Source organism: Aethina tumida, chromosome 5 (assembly GCF_024364675.1).
Source record: "Aethina tumida isolate Nest 87 chromosome 5, icAetTumi1.1, whole genome shotgun sequence".
NCBI classification, from domain to species: Eukaryota; Metazoa; Arthropoda; class Insecta; order Coleoptera; family Nitidulidae; genus Aethina; species Aethina tumida.
The window spans coordinates 22,798,151-22,813,613 of NC_065439.1; the positions used below are offsets into that span (position 1 = coordinate 22,798,151).

Genomic DNA, 15,463 nt, shown 5'->3' on the forward strand with positions numbered 1-15,463 from the left:
CACTGATTAAATCAAAGTGAACGTAGTAATTCTGTTGATGGGAGGTAACATTAACAATAAATTGCATCCAAGAAGAGACTTACTCTCGTTTTAAGTACAAACAACATACACACCATCGAAGGTTAATTTAATTAAACTGTCTTAATTGAAAATCCACATGTTCTGCATCCGATTAATTTCGCTTTCAACACGCCCTGATAACGTACCGCCGCATTTGTGAGAGCATGCTGATTGAGAAACGAGTTCTGTTAAGTCTGGACTCGGTAGACGGTCCATATCGGGAGATAGAGCCGTTGTTCTCACGGCCCGTTGCAAAAAAATCTTTCGGCGGACATAGGGGGCGCAGGCACGCAACCAGATAACTAGATAACCGATGGGCGCATGCCTCCTAAACTTGCATCGTTCACCCCTGGACATTTGCATAATTCCGCCAAATAATTGCATAATTCATTGTACGCTCTTCTAAAAATGGTTGGAGTTCAACTGTAAACAAACTCATAACAATTGACGGGAGGATTTCCCCGCCAGACGTCGGGTACCCTTAAATGGTCGCGGCTGACGTCTCGGCGTCTTTTTATAGACGCCCGAAACGCGTCGCCGTCATTCAGCGTCGTTCGGCCGCTTTATAAGCCGTTGTCGTTGCGCGTCGCTCTATTATTAGAACAGCGCGTGTTGAAGGTTGCTCATCGGGAAAAACGGCTTCCGTAAATTGACGGAGTCCGCGAGGAATGTTTGAATGTTTTCACGGGGAGATGTCACGCAAATTCCAATTGGTCTTAAAATATCTCAATTTTGTTGTAGTGATTCTTCGTCAACAAATTGCAAATTGGTACTGATGCCTTATTGATTTTGATCATGTTTGATCAATAACTTCCTTTCACCCCTTTTCCAAAACGACTTTTCGAGCAAATAAAGGCATGCAAACAAACTGAATGTAGGTTATTAGCCAGACATAAATAAAATGGGATTAAGACATCTAGTCGTACGGTCAGGACTTTAAGCGGCACACGTCCTAGACAACAAACATCATATACGAACGAACGAACGACACAAACACCGACATGACCATGTCTGGTGAGGAGGCATAACCTTCTCGACACCAAAAAAAGATCGGTATTGCGCCTTTGCGTTTCTCCTAATAAGCCCACCGCGATCGACGAGACTGGGGCATTGAAATCTTGCGGAAACGCAATGAAATCAACCGTCGACACAGCATTTTTCCTCGCACCCAAAACGGGGGGCAAGTACCGTGAAATTTTTGTGAAATTTTTGTTTTTCGATTTGTGAATCGTCGTCTGAATGAAATCGAAGGAGAGACCGTACGAAGGTTGTTCGCCATATAAGGACGAGATCGGTCTGGAAACAATCGCCACGTTAACGGTACAACCGTAAAGGATGCGCATAATAAACGCGACGATTCGTTTCAATTCCGTTGCACTGCGGCTAAAAACGACCAGTCTGAATGATTTAACTCAATGAAATGCGCTGAGAAAGAAAACTGTACGCCTTAATGAAATAATTCATCTCAATTTTTTAGTGCTTATTATTTTAATTTTTGTTTTAATGACAATGTTATACGTATATGGTATAATTAATACTATTATTTGATTATAATACGCGCATCCGCCATTTTTCAAAAGTACGTTGAAGAAATTTATTTAACATAACTATTTATAAAAATATATTCCACAGAAAAATTTATATTATACCAATATAAAAAAATAAATCAATTATAAGATAAAAAATAAACTATTTTATTCTATATTCCATATACTAAATTATTATCACAAAATTTATAATCGTCTATACTCCATTCAAATCAGGTATGGAGTAACTAACTAAATTTAGACAGGGGACCATTCAGTCGTAAAGAGGATGGTGCCATTCCGTTTACAAATTTATCTAAATTATTAATATTATTTATTTAAAAGTACAGTTATAATACCAATTATAATTTTCATTTCAATAATATAACATTATTGAATTTAAAAGAGTATTTTTTAATATTTTTAGCAAATTTGAAAGTAACAAATATTTACAAAGATCATCAATTAAGCTAGACGTCGTATCGGGTTTTTTTCCAAATTTTGCATGCAGTATTTAATTAAATAGAACGTTGTTTTTAACTTTTTAATAAGACACCATTTTTATTGAATCAAATTGTCATAATTGTATATTTGAAACTAAATATTATATTTGAAAAATAAATAATTATAATATAAAAAACAAATTTTATTTTATTCTATATTATACATACTACCTTATTATTACAAAAGTAATAACTAGCTATAGTCTATTCAAACCAGGTACGGAGTAACTAATCATATTCTATTGCATAAGCACGTGATCGTAGATATCTGATGGGTAACATTTTTAACAGACGTTATTACTGTTAATTATTTATAGTACTGTAGAAATCAATTATAATGTTCATTTTTATATTAAACTATTGAGTCTAGAAGATTATTTTGTAACATTTGACTAAAAATTTTATTTGGAATTTTTTACTTTTAAATCCGGACATTTCGACAATTACGTGTCCTGTGCGAGAATATTGTTTACTTCACTCCGTACCTTGTATGAATACACTATAACAAATTTGATAGAAACAAAAATTTACAAAGGTGATACAGTAAGCTAGATGTCATATCAGGTATTAAATATGGTGTCAAATGAGACACTATTTATATTGAATTATTGAATTGTCATAATATTTTTAAATATTTTATTTAGAATGCCTATTTTGAGTAAACAATACTTAACAGTGCTTAAATAGATAAAATTTTCTGTTTCAATTAGTATAAAAATATATAATAAAATACATAAAATACGATAAACATAGAAAATCGATTATATTATTCTTAATACTTGACCAAAAAATACTTTTAGATATTATTTATCGCAAACCCTTAATATTGAATAAAATTATCATAAATTAGATGAACAATTGGTAAATGGTATCTCTATATTACACAAACATTTTATATTATGATGGGGAAAGTTTAATTAAGTAATTGTCTTTTTTAATGAGTAAATTATATTATAAAAGATTAAATAAAACATATTAAACATAAAAATCCGACTATTTTAATGTTATTTACTAATTTATATTTTATATATATTAAAAAGTAAATTATTATATTATATTCATCAAATTTATTGGAAAATTTATAACTATCTATTTAGTAAATTTGTTGTTAAAAGGTCGAATTAATTGAAATATATCATTCTACAATCCCAAATTAAATAAACTGAACTCAAAAAAGATATTTCTAAGATTTTCCGACTAGACAAGATAAACAAAAATATTTTATTAAGGAAACTAAAAGACAAAAAGTAACGAGGTTTATTTACTTAAGTTAATTTTTTTGTGACTGTCGAATATTTTTATAAACATAATTTAATGTGTAATTTTGACTATTTTGCCTAGTGAAGCTTTTATAAAATAGAAACTAGGAGCAATTTTTTGAAGCAAGAAAGTATCCATTAATTTAAACCACAACAATTGAACAAACCAAAATGAAAATTAAATGAAGAATTCCACAACAGGTTGTGTTCAAAATAAATAAATAAATAAATGGACTACTTACCACATCGCTTGTACGGATACTGGTTTGAATATGTGGTGGCGATCTCCGACTGTGACGCTGAAGCCCCTGCGAACAGAAAAAATAAACTAAAATCAGCCCCCGTTTTAACATTGAGACCGGCAAAATCGCACCGGTGCCGGACAAGGTGACGGGTTACCCGCGAAAAATCAATTGGCGCTGAGGCCAGACTGTATGGCGGCCGTGTGCGTACGGCGCGCGGCCTTGCCGCTAGTTTTTCGATATTTCGAATTCGAACCCGGTTTTGGATTGGCCAATTTGGTGGAATGTCGAAAGTGTGGGTGGGGGGTAAGTCACGGTTTCGGATCGGTTAAATGTTAAGGCTATGGGAAAGGAAGATGATGTTTCGAACGGTCGCCGGTGGAACAAGGTAATAATTATTGTCGTCAATTTTACATAAAACGCTTTTCAGTTGATGCATAATTAAGGTTTAGCATTTTCTATGTTCAAATGTAATTTTGGTGAAGGTTTTTGACATTTTGTTGCGTAAACAAATAATAATTGACGAAATATTTGATCTGGATTTACACTACAAAGACCTTTGAAAGAGAAAAAAAGTAAACAACGTCGCACTTGAAGTAACGCATCTTTTGCGCAACTAACATTTACGGGTGCAATGGCAATAAACATTAGTTTTAATTGTTCTTTGGGCGGAACAATAACAAAGTACCATCGGATTGTCGGTATGTAGAACGTGACTGATTTATGACGTTCAAAACGATTAATCAATCGCGACATTTGTACTAGATGCTGTTCGTTGACACTGGTTAAGTTTTTCGTGCGTCGTAGACCGATATTGTAAACAGACCGATGATATACACCAGTACTGATAAGTACCATAATTTACCACACAACTTCCATCCAAGTAGACTATACTTTTCAGTAAACAGTACGGTAGCGTACGGCTTTAGATTAAGGTTGAAGAAAACATGTGTCTAACACCTGGTAAAAAGTCTACAAGGAATTTAAAACATATGGGTGAATGGTGTTTTGTATGAATATTCAAAACAATAAATATTACATGTAAAACTTATTGTTACAATAAGTTTTTACAATGGTACCATATATGTTTGACCTTAATTTTTATACTCATTATACATCCTTCTTTTGAGTAATTGCGAATTATATTTCAGAGCTTGTGCAAGAAAGCACGTGAAAGCCGCAGCAATTTATTGGTTCATATATTTAATCTTGAAAAGTATAATTACGTCCTATACAACATTTTTAATTAATAAAATAACAACCAATAAAAATTACTATTTGCAAAGTAAAAACAATGGAAAGTTTATATTTTATTCATTTGTAGGTTTTAATTGCAGATTTGCAAATCATAAAACTACGAAGTTACTGTCGGAAATTCATATTTGTAAATTTATAACTAATTTATATGGAGGTTTAATATTTATTTTGTTATTAAAATTATTAAAACGTGTATCAAAGTATAATGTGATTTATTATTGTGCATAAAAATTATGACAAGTGTAAAATAGGAACAATAGAAAGTATATTTTATTCACTTGCATTTTTAATTAATACATCTAAAATTGTAAAATAATAGCTTTGTATGTAAATTAGTTAACCATTATCATTTTTCACTACAAAATCGAATTTAAAACGAATGAAGTTTTAACTCAAACATCAAAATTTAATGAAAAAAATTAACAATAATAAGATAAACGATTATATAATTAAAAATTATAATTTTAAAAATTGATGGATAATGTATTACTTAGTTTTTTTCGGTTTTTATGCCTTTAGCAATTTAAAGACGTATGACTTTTAATCCAGTAACTTCGTGAGCTTTAGGATTCAAAATTGCTGTGAAGTGTGTGTACATCAGTTCCGGGCCAATGATTGAAAATACATTTGAAATAAATAAATGTTTAGAGGCAGTGATGTGCCTTTTGGATATCGGAATAAAAGGAGTTAAGCCAACGAGCTACCTCGAAAGAGGGTCGATCATCTCTAAGAAGCCCAACAAGAAGAGGAAGGTGAATTATATGGACCTGGAATAGCTGATATTTATCTATTGATAAAAATGAAATCAATCATTTTATCTTTAAAGGCCTTTTTGTCGAAACTATGTTTGTCAAATTTGCTGCAATCATAACACGAATACAAATCATCCGATCCTATCTTCAAACTTTGACATCTGATATCTTCTAAATGGTAAGAGTTGTAAAAAAATTGTAAGATACCTTTTTTGTTTTGGATACCTTTTGGATTTTGCCCTATGGCACTCAATAAAAAAATGAAAATCTGATATGAGGAAGCCCTTCCTAGTCAAATTAAGAGCTCATCTTTGGGGAGCATTTTTTAAAGGTATCTAGGAACCAATTTTTCAGTGTTTTGATATTATATTTGTGACAATATGCCATTGGTATTTTGATTTTAGAAATAATTCAAATTATCCTCTCCAAAAGTGTATTTGATTTGATTTATACGAAAATAAAAGTTGAAAGTCTTACCCATCTCCATCCAGTGTGATCCTGGTGTTGGCCAAAACCCTGAGCACCAGACCCACCGTGGTCTTTTCGTTGCAATCGATGCCCAACAGACATGACTCTTCGCCCCGACTCTCCGACCTCGACACCACCACCAGATACCTGGTCCTGGAGGGATGCACGCTCTCCAGTTTAACAGCCTGCAATTAAAAAAGAAATTATTTGAATTGTGTACCCTCGATCGGTTCAAAAGGAAAACGTCTTCGCCTCGTTATTCCGTGCCAACGAACACAATGGCGCAAATTATCTATTTCAAGAAAACCATTGTGACGAACGCGGCGACGAGACGAGAAACGTATTCCGGGTAATGGTTGCCTTCCGTTGAAAATGCAAATTAGTAATAAAAATGAGAGTGACATCCATGAGGCTCATTAAATATGCATGCACCATTACCATAATGCGCCATTGTGAACGGTCGCAATATATGTGTTATATGGAAATCGGTAATAATTGGTTAATAGTAAAAGTGGTCGACAACAACGTTGCTCCGAGAAATAATTACGGTTCGTTCAACCTGACGACGCCAGTGTACGAAATCGATCTGTATTGGTTTGTGCGGTAAACAAATATTGATTTGTATTCAACGCAAACGGTGGGCGACAGGATATCCTAAATTGGACTAACAGATTGAATCAACAAGTATTTTCTTTGGATGTTTCGGATGGGAAACCGACAAACACCACATTTTCCAGTCAAAATTTCGATGTTGCAATCCCATTAACTAAGATATATATGTGTCTATTAATTGGATTATTTATCAATCATTATTTAATTTAACGTTAACACTTTGTTAATACCTTTTTCGTATAATTTTGGTCCATCTTCGTGACACAGACTCGACCTTTTCCGATTATAAGACAAGTTCCTTCAAACTTCTTGAATTGCTATGAAATTTGTAAAATTTGTATGTCGAATTCGCTTCTAAAACATGATCTCCCATGTTTTCTATAAGGTTGATGTCTGGAAATTGGGACGTGAACGGAGGGTCACAGGATATCTTAAATTGGACCAACAAATTGAACATGTTTTGGATGTTTCGAATGGAAAAGCGACAAACACCACATTCTTCAATCAAAATTTCGATGTTGGAATCTTGTTGACCAATATATGCGTCTATTAATTAGGTTTTTTCCCAATAATAACGAACGCAATTTACGTGTAACCCAGATTCTGGCCGATTATGGGAAACCGCAGATTTAAAATTGAGTTTAACGGTGCGTGTTTTGCAACGCACAACTCGAATCATTACGACAGAACGCAGTAAAAGTATCTCGTTAAGACACATAATTCGGCATCAATAAAAACACGAGGTGCTTACGAACAATCATCTCCGAAACTGGTTAAGTTTTAATCCCATTTGACAATGTCGAAATGTTACGTTGAACAGTTAGGTTTAAACTGTTCAATGACATTTTTAGATTGTAACATCTGGGAAGTAACTGATTTAAATACCTATTTCAATAAATAAAGCCATTAGGCAGACATTTCTATTATGGGACATTCTTTTATAATTATTAGTGTCGGTTATTTGGTTAATATCCGTTTTATAGAATTCAATTAATGCTAAGTAGTTACAGAAAATGGGCTTGTTCTGTACCATTAAACGATTGGTCATAAAAATGGTTATGGGTACTTTCACAAGTGTTGATGTATTAATGGGTAAAACACGAAAAAAAAGTCATGCAAGTACCGTACCCTCCTTGTGTGTTTTTACCGGCATTAAACCAACAATTTGCATGTTAACTTAACACCGGCACACATGAAGTGGGTCATCCTTTGTTCGAGGATGCATTCGCAGATAATTCCGTTGGCCAATCAATGACGAGGTGTGAAAATGGCAAGCCCGGAGATTTATTGCAGCCGTCATTATTTTATAAATTCGAATGGTACCATCCGTTAGGCTCGAACCCGTTGACGAAGTGTGACACACTAATTGATTGATTAACACACGGTAGTGCATTGTGTCTTGAAACGAAAGGATTTTGAATTATCAACGGCTAACCTTGCGGTGCAGCAGACCGTTCAGCCGGTGAAAACAAGCCAAGACGTCAGCACGATAAATCAACCCCCGCGAACGGTTTTCATTAAAACTCCATTAACATTTGACGTCACCTTTCCCCTTCGGTTGAAAGTATTCGTGCGCCTTTTCGCAACCCGTGTTAATCTAACGTTTCATACTTTAATTACAACCTGTTACCTGTCTCGTAATAAGATAGCCCTGACATTACTACACAACCATAATATTAGCTCGCACCGATAAGAATCTCGAGTTCGCAGCGTGGATTTACAAATAATTACACAATGAACCATTTAAAGGTTTTGTATCTGTGTCCTGCAGACAGACAATTAGCGAGTTACGTTTGTTGTGACATTACTCTGAAGATCAGGTTGTGCTGCAGTGTACAACGTAGGCTAATTGATCATCACTTTTAAAACACGATGGGTCGTTTCGGATGCTCGGCGTGTAAATATGGTACCTACACTATTGTCACGTTCGTCATATCGACATTAATATGCAGAACTGGAGACCGTCGTGCGTTATCAGTGAAAGTGTTGGCCATGCAGCCGTTGAACACGTGAAGATATGTTTCCCCTAGTCAGGTAGTTGATTGTGATCCAAAGAATATTTTTACATACTTTTTTTTAGTGGAAAACACGTAAACTAATTTACAGCCCGGGAACGTATCAACAAGAGAATCAACTAAAAAAAATATTACCTGGAAGACCCCCTGTACCCTCATTTTTTGTTTCAAATTCAATTAACGACAAATCACAACCTGTTCTTTGATAACCACTCCTTTAAACTAAATCAAATTATTAAATTGAGATGGCAGTGAAGGTATACAGTAGTACCACTATTGTGGTAACTTTTTAAAATGTTTGTAACCATTCTTATTTAATGTTAATTAATTTACAAAATGTTACATACATTTTTCTGTATTAAGATGGACATTTTATTTTGAAAGGGATATTTAATTATTAAATTTACTCATTAGGTTGGACACTGAAAGATAAGTTTCGCACTTAGTTTTAATAGGAAGGTTCTTCTCATCTTAGTTTCTCATTTTTTCTTCAGTTTCATACGGCAAAATCCATATCTCGTCATTACTTGATCGTACAGAAAATTTTTATTTACATTTTTTGTAGATGATTGAACGCTCTATCTATCTATCTTACAATTTTTCCATAACTCATACCGATTAGAATATATTGGAGGTCAAAATTTGAAGAATTTAATAAAAATTTCTTTTTCAGTTCTAAATTTTATAATTCATAGATATATAAATTTTATAAAATGCCCTAATATACATCTTTATAGGAAATGAAAAGCTCTATAAAAAAGATCTCCTGGTTTATCGATTACTTTAACCATTTAAACGATATTTGCATTTAAAATTCCAATGCGTACTGATTTTAATAGTTTTTTAGTAAATATTTTAAATTAATTCACTTAAATTCACTTTTTTGGTAACGCTGAATTATAATTTTTCACACAGTTTCACTTCGGCCAATGATTAAATTCACAGAGAGCAATAAAAGACCATAAAGTAAAAAGTTGTTACAATTTTGTCTATTGAGAAATAAAAAAGTACACAATTTTTTAAAGAATAAAATTAGATTGACCTGTTGCAGAGTACACATCAGTAACATTATCATAAATTCAGTACAGTTCAATTAAACGGTCCCTTCTGGTCATGTGTTTATATTTCGATGAAACTGGAATTTTTGGAATAATCCAAAGTTTTCTAATTTCTTATTCGATTATCTAAAACCACACAGTTCTGTGACGTCCAAGTTCTCATCATGTTTGGGGCTTTTCCGTTCGGCCGAAACCCGGACGTAAAAGCAACGATATAAATTACGGAAAACCTGTAGAAATGCTATTATCAAGGTGTGCTTGTGCATTATAATGATCGGCTGCGGGATGAATGGAAAGTTGTTTCAGATATTTTATTGTGACAGATAGTGTCTGCTTATGCATGCGCATAAATTTAGACAAAACAAAACGAATAATGTAGTATGCAAATGGAGACGTTCGAATGGCGCATTAAGGTTATGCCGCTCTCATACGTCCCAACACTATAATTTAATTTTATGACCGACCAAAGAGGAAACCGTGTTAAATAACCGACATTGTAATCGGTTATCAGCAATTAAAACTGTAGTAAAACTTGGTGGCGAAGATGAGATTTCTCATTGTAATCATTGGTGGTTTACGTAAGGTGGGTTGTAGGAAGCAGTGGACTCTTAATTTTAATTTAAGCGAAAGTGCATTTGATGGCCTGCAGACGACATAAATCACAAGTCAACCAAATTGATTTTTAATGTTCCCAGTTTTGGTCACATATGTGGATGATGGGTGTAATGAGTTTCTAATAGTTTTTTGTCCCAGTTACCCAGTAAGCCAGTTATTAAAGTGATACCTGAGGTTAGGCATTAAAATAAAATGGTTTTCTTTGAACCACGTTACAACAGTAATGGATGGCGTGAAACAAAAGTGCGGAAGGTATTACGTAGCACTTATTATATTATAGTTACCTTGATTGCGATAACAATAAAGAATTGTAAAAGACATGAGAGAGGATTATGGAAATAATTCCTGCAACAAATACAGGTTGTCGTGAGCCTTGCGATCCAACAACCATGTAATAATTTCATTTTATTACAATAGTGTTATAATTATTACGACACGAAAAGGAAAACGTTCGCTGTTTAACATCGAAAATTGCCACGTTTTTCTAACAACCGTATCTAAAAACGTCAGTCTCAAGGTTCCATCGGTACCAGTCTGGTTTTCGACAACCTCTTGCATAGCGATAAATTGCATTACTTCCAAAACAAATACAGCAAATTCTTTAGCCGGTGATGTCATTAGCTTTAACTGAAGATTATGCACGCCCATGGCCGATACGTAACATTTAATTAACCGACCGGCTGTTCACTCCGTCTCGCTTTTCCGTCGTCGATGATTTAAGATAGAAATTGAGACCTTTACCGGGCTCAAATGTCAGGGGTGCGAGTGTGAGAGAATCCAGGTCGTTGCTGCTCATCCTCGCCAAATGGAAACGCTAAAAATTTATTTCTGACATGGCTGATTTATTTGTTCGACATTTAATGAAATCGATACTTCGCGTATTGCAATTGCAAAATTATACTTGGGTTTGGTTACAGAAAAAGTTATATGTGCAGTAACCAGTTAGTCTACGGTAGTTTTATTTTTTTTCTATGTTCTAACGTTTTATATGGCGTAATTATCGTTTAATTGTTTGCTATTTATCATCGGACCAACCTATACTCGATTAAATAAATTATTATAATTAAATTTTTATAAAAAGTTGGTGATTTATTATCTTTCAGACAATCATATAGTTATGATAATTAGCCTTTATTAGAAAGATGTGTTTATTATAATATGCGCTTTTTAATTTTTAAAACGTGACATGCAAAATTTAAATTAGCTTATTCTGTGTTCATCGTTGGAAATAAATATATTAAATTAATTATATGCAAATGCATTTTTCACCTTATAATTTCTATTAAGCAATATAAAAATTAGCATTCACTGCAAATATCTAATCACGAACATGACCGTAAAATTTCAATAATGAAGTTAAGTTAAGTGAATTTTAATTATTCGAATGAACGAAATGATGATTAATTAAAAATATCCATTAACGCAAAACGTACATAAAAGAGGTTAATTGATTAGATAAGACTGATAATACTAATGCACACATCTCCCATTGATTAGGAGAAAACAAATTAACTGTAGGTTTTTATATACGTTTCCCCATACGATTGGTAAATTATTGACATTTTTTTTACAACAAGTAAAGCTGTTAAATCCGCACTTTCTAACTGGTAAAATTAACATATCCATAATCGAGGATGAGGTTAACACTTTAATTATGGATTATGCGAAATTAAAGTCCACATTTATTTATAGTCAATCCATCATTATGTCATAATTAGATTTTCACGTTGTAAACTAAATGCAATATTATCGATATTAAATAAAAAAGGATAGATATGAAAATACCGTATAACTTTTTTAATTTAAACACGATTTTAATGAATAATATCTCAAAGAATATCATGAAAACTAACTCCAGTTACTAACTTACATTTATGTATAAATAAGTAGTGTCATTAATTAACTTAATGTAACAGACAAAATTGAACTTGTGCGTTATGAGAATTAATGTAGAAAGACACTATGCATTTGATATTCAGAGATATGTTTGACATCTTAATTGAGAGACTTCATATTGAAAGATGTCAAATTGGATCTATTTGTTTTTTCTTCATAAAAAATTAGCTGTTTTTCCTGATTGTTAAAATATATAACGAAAACATTTATAAAGTACTTTATTTAAATATTATTCATTAATATTAGAACAACAAAAGTTGCGACCCACACTGGACAATTATTAATTATGTCATTATTAACTGTAATATATTAAAATAATTGGTACATCATGAATGTTGAACAAAAAACATAATGTGTGATAAAACTATAATTATTTGCATATTGGTTTTTAATAGTTAACATTAAACTGCCAATTTAAATGAAATTAAAATTATGTAATTAGCAATAAATATAAACATCTGTCATTTCATCCAAATTAGATCAGACGATTTTTGGCAGTTTCTGGTACTTTTTTACTACTACTTTTAACTTTACTTAATATGCAATTTTAACAATTTTATCAATTAATAAAAGTTATGTTAGTATTTCTTTTAATGATTTTTTGGTACATTTTTATGATTTATTACGTTGTAAATTATTGATTATTTTTTACAACATATAAAGCTGTTAGATCTACACTTTCTATCTGGTCAAATTAACACTTCTATAATTGAGGATAAAGTTAATATATTAATTTGAGATTATATGATCATAAAGTTCAATATACCCATATTTGTTTACAATTAATCTATAATTATGTCATAATTAGGTTTCAACGTTATAAACTAATTGCAAAAACATTAATAATTTTAATTAAAATTAAAAACATAATGTGTGAGATAAAAATCACAATACTCATATACAATATGATTGAAATATCTCTATAATATTACTAATATTATTTAGAAATTATGTCTTCTGAATATCTAAATGAATAATGTGATAAATATGTGAGAATTTCAGTTACTGACTGATAAATGAAGAATATCATTAATTAACAGATAAAATTGAACTTATGCCTCGCATTGGTACTACGAATTTAACTAATTATGAGGATTATTACGTTAAGACACTATTTATTTGATATTCTGAGATATATTTGACATCTTATTTCCTCGTTTACGTGACATATTAATAAAAATATTCCATATTGAAATATGCCAAATTGGAGACGTACCTATTTCTTTTATAAAATATATACCGATTTTTTTTTATTTTATTAAAATAGATATGCCAGTCAATTCCGAAAATAATCTTGGGCATGCATAAAGTTTTATATTATCTAGTTTTTAAGATAGAATTAGGAAATAAAGAAAAGTTATGGGCCATATTGTATTTTTATTAATTGTATGATATTAGGTCTAAATATTATATATTTATAAATCAAGTTGAAAATCATGGATATTCAACAAAGAACAGAAAATGACTTAAAAATATAATTAACAACATATTGGCAATTTGTAAGCAACATTAAGCAACAATTAATTCAATTAATTTGCTACAGAAAATTTAGTATATTTTTTATAATTTATCTTGTTGTTTAATTATTTAATTTTAATTCAAAAATCAATTATTTTTTTTTTTTTGAATAAATAATAATAATTAGTCTAAATAACAGAATAATAAACTTTTACTATTTTTCATATTATTTTAATTAATTTACCTCAGAAAATTTTATATATATATATATATATATATATATATTTATTATGTTGTTTAACAAGCCAATTTTTTTATTTTTAGAGAATTTTAATATAATATGTTTATAAACCAAGTTGAAAATTATAAATATTGAATAAAGAACAAGATTTGATATAAAATATAATTAACAACAAATTGGCACTTTTTAGCCAACATTAAACTGGCAATTTAGGACCAACTAAAATTATATAACAACCCAATAAATATACGAACATCTGTCATTTCGTCCGAATTAGGCACGGCGATTTGATACTTTGCATAGTGATTATCGAACCCAAAGCCGCATCAGTTACTTTCATTTAATTCGCCATATTCGGAAACAATTACACCGTTTATTCCGCTCACCCATCAAACGCCCGAAGATGCTGCTGCGTACGATTTTGAGTAAATTAACGTTGTTAAAAGGTGAGGCCGGAAACGTTTCGACCCATATAACAACAACTAATCGAACGAAATTAGTGGTTCCACTGCTACCTGTTTCATCTGCACGAAATAACAAAAATGGCAACCACTATTAGGAGTGCATTTTTTATATTTGGGCATACTGGCAAATGACAGCACCAAATGTTCTTATCTTCTTCATCTCAACATGTGCAAATCCCGGTGTGATCGGCCTTTATTTCAGACCGCATGCAGCATTTCGCAGTAAAATCGAAAGTGAAAACGTCTCGACCGAGCGATTCCTGTGTTTTTCTTTTTTCTCTCGTTTTTTGCAATGCGTAACAGGCATAAATCAGTGCGACCGTGTGTGTGTGTACGCGCCACAACCGGACCAGTTGTGTCGTTCGGCCATTTATCACTTTTTATGTTGCGCGAATGCCTTAATCAGACTGGCAAAAGACAGTTACGAATTGCCCCTTTCACTGTCATTAGAAATTCAATTTAATTGCAAGCGAACGCGAGTGACCGTGCAAAATGCACACCCGGACGACGCTCACGGGTCCAGAGCGGCGGCACCCCGCGGGAAAAATCGACGCGATACGGAAATTCACTTTTTGCGTAACGTTATGCAAGTACGTCCCGAGAGTAAAACAAAAATCGTTGTTTATAGGCGGAAACGGGCCGATTGATTTTGCTAATTCAATCTGTGTCGTTATTAATTATTAGTTGGACTGGAAACTCTTACTTTCGACGTTTATCGTTTCGTGTATGGAGTTGTTTTATAAATTGATTTGGGTTTTGTTTTTTAATCCAATTTTAAACGTTACAAACACATATAATCAAATTCTCTTTGTGTGAAATAATGTGGTTATGAAATTAGGATTGGGTTATGAATTTGGGATTATGTGAACATAAGTATTGAAGTTCAATATATCCATATTTGTTTATAATTAATCCATAATTATGTCATAATTAGGTTCCAACGTTATAAACTAATTGCAAAAACATATTAATAATTTTAATTAAAATTAAAAACATAATGTGTGAGATAAAAATGACAATACTCATATACAATGTGA

General features: G+C 32.0%; 1 protein-coding gene across 4 annotated transcripts in view; it reads right to left on the minus strand.

Annotated features, from left to right (window-relative positions):
* The window catches only part of LOC109600505 (protein phosphatase Slingshot), an 87,900-nt gene that overhangs the window by 10,988 nt on the left and 61,449 nt on the right, over positions 1–15,463 (minus strand). For all 4 annotated transcript variants that reach the window (XM_049967873.1, XM_049967872.1, XM_020016665.2 and 1 more), the window contains 2 exons: positions 6,077–6,252; positions 3,591–3,656 (listed from right to left, as the gene is read on the minus strand). In XM_049967873.1, coding sequence (XP_049823830.1) covers positions 3,591–3,656; positions 6,077–6,252 — 242 coding nt within the window. The remainder of the gene's footprint in view (positions 1–3,590; positions 3,657–6,076; positions 6,253–15,463) is intronic.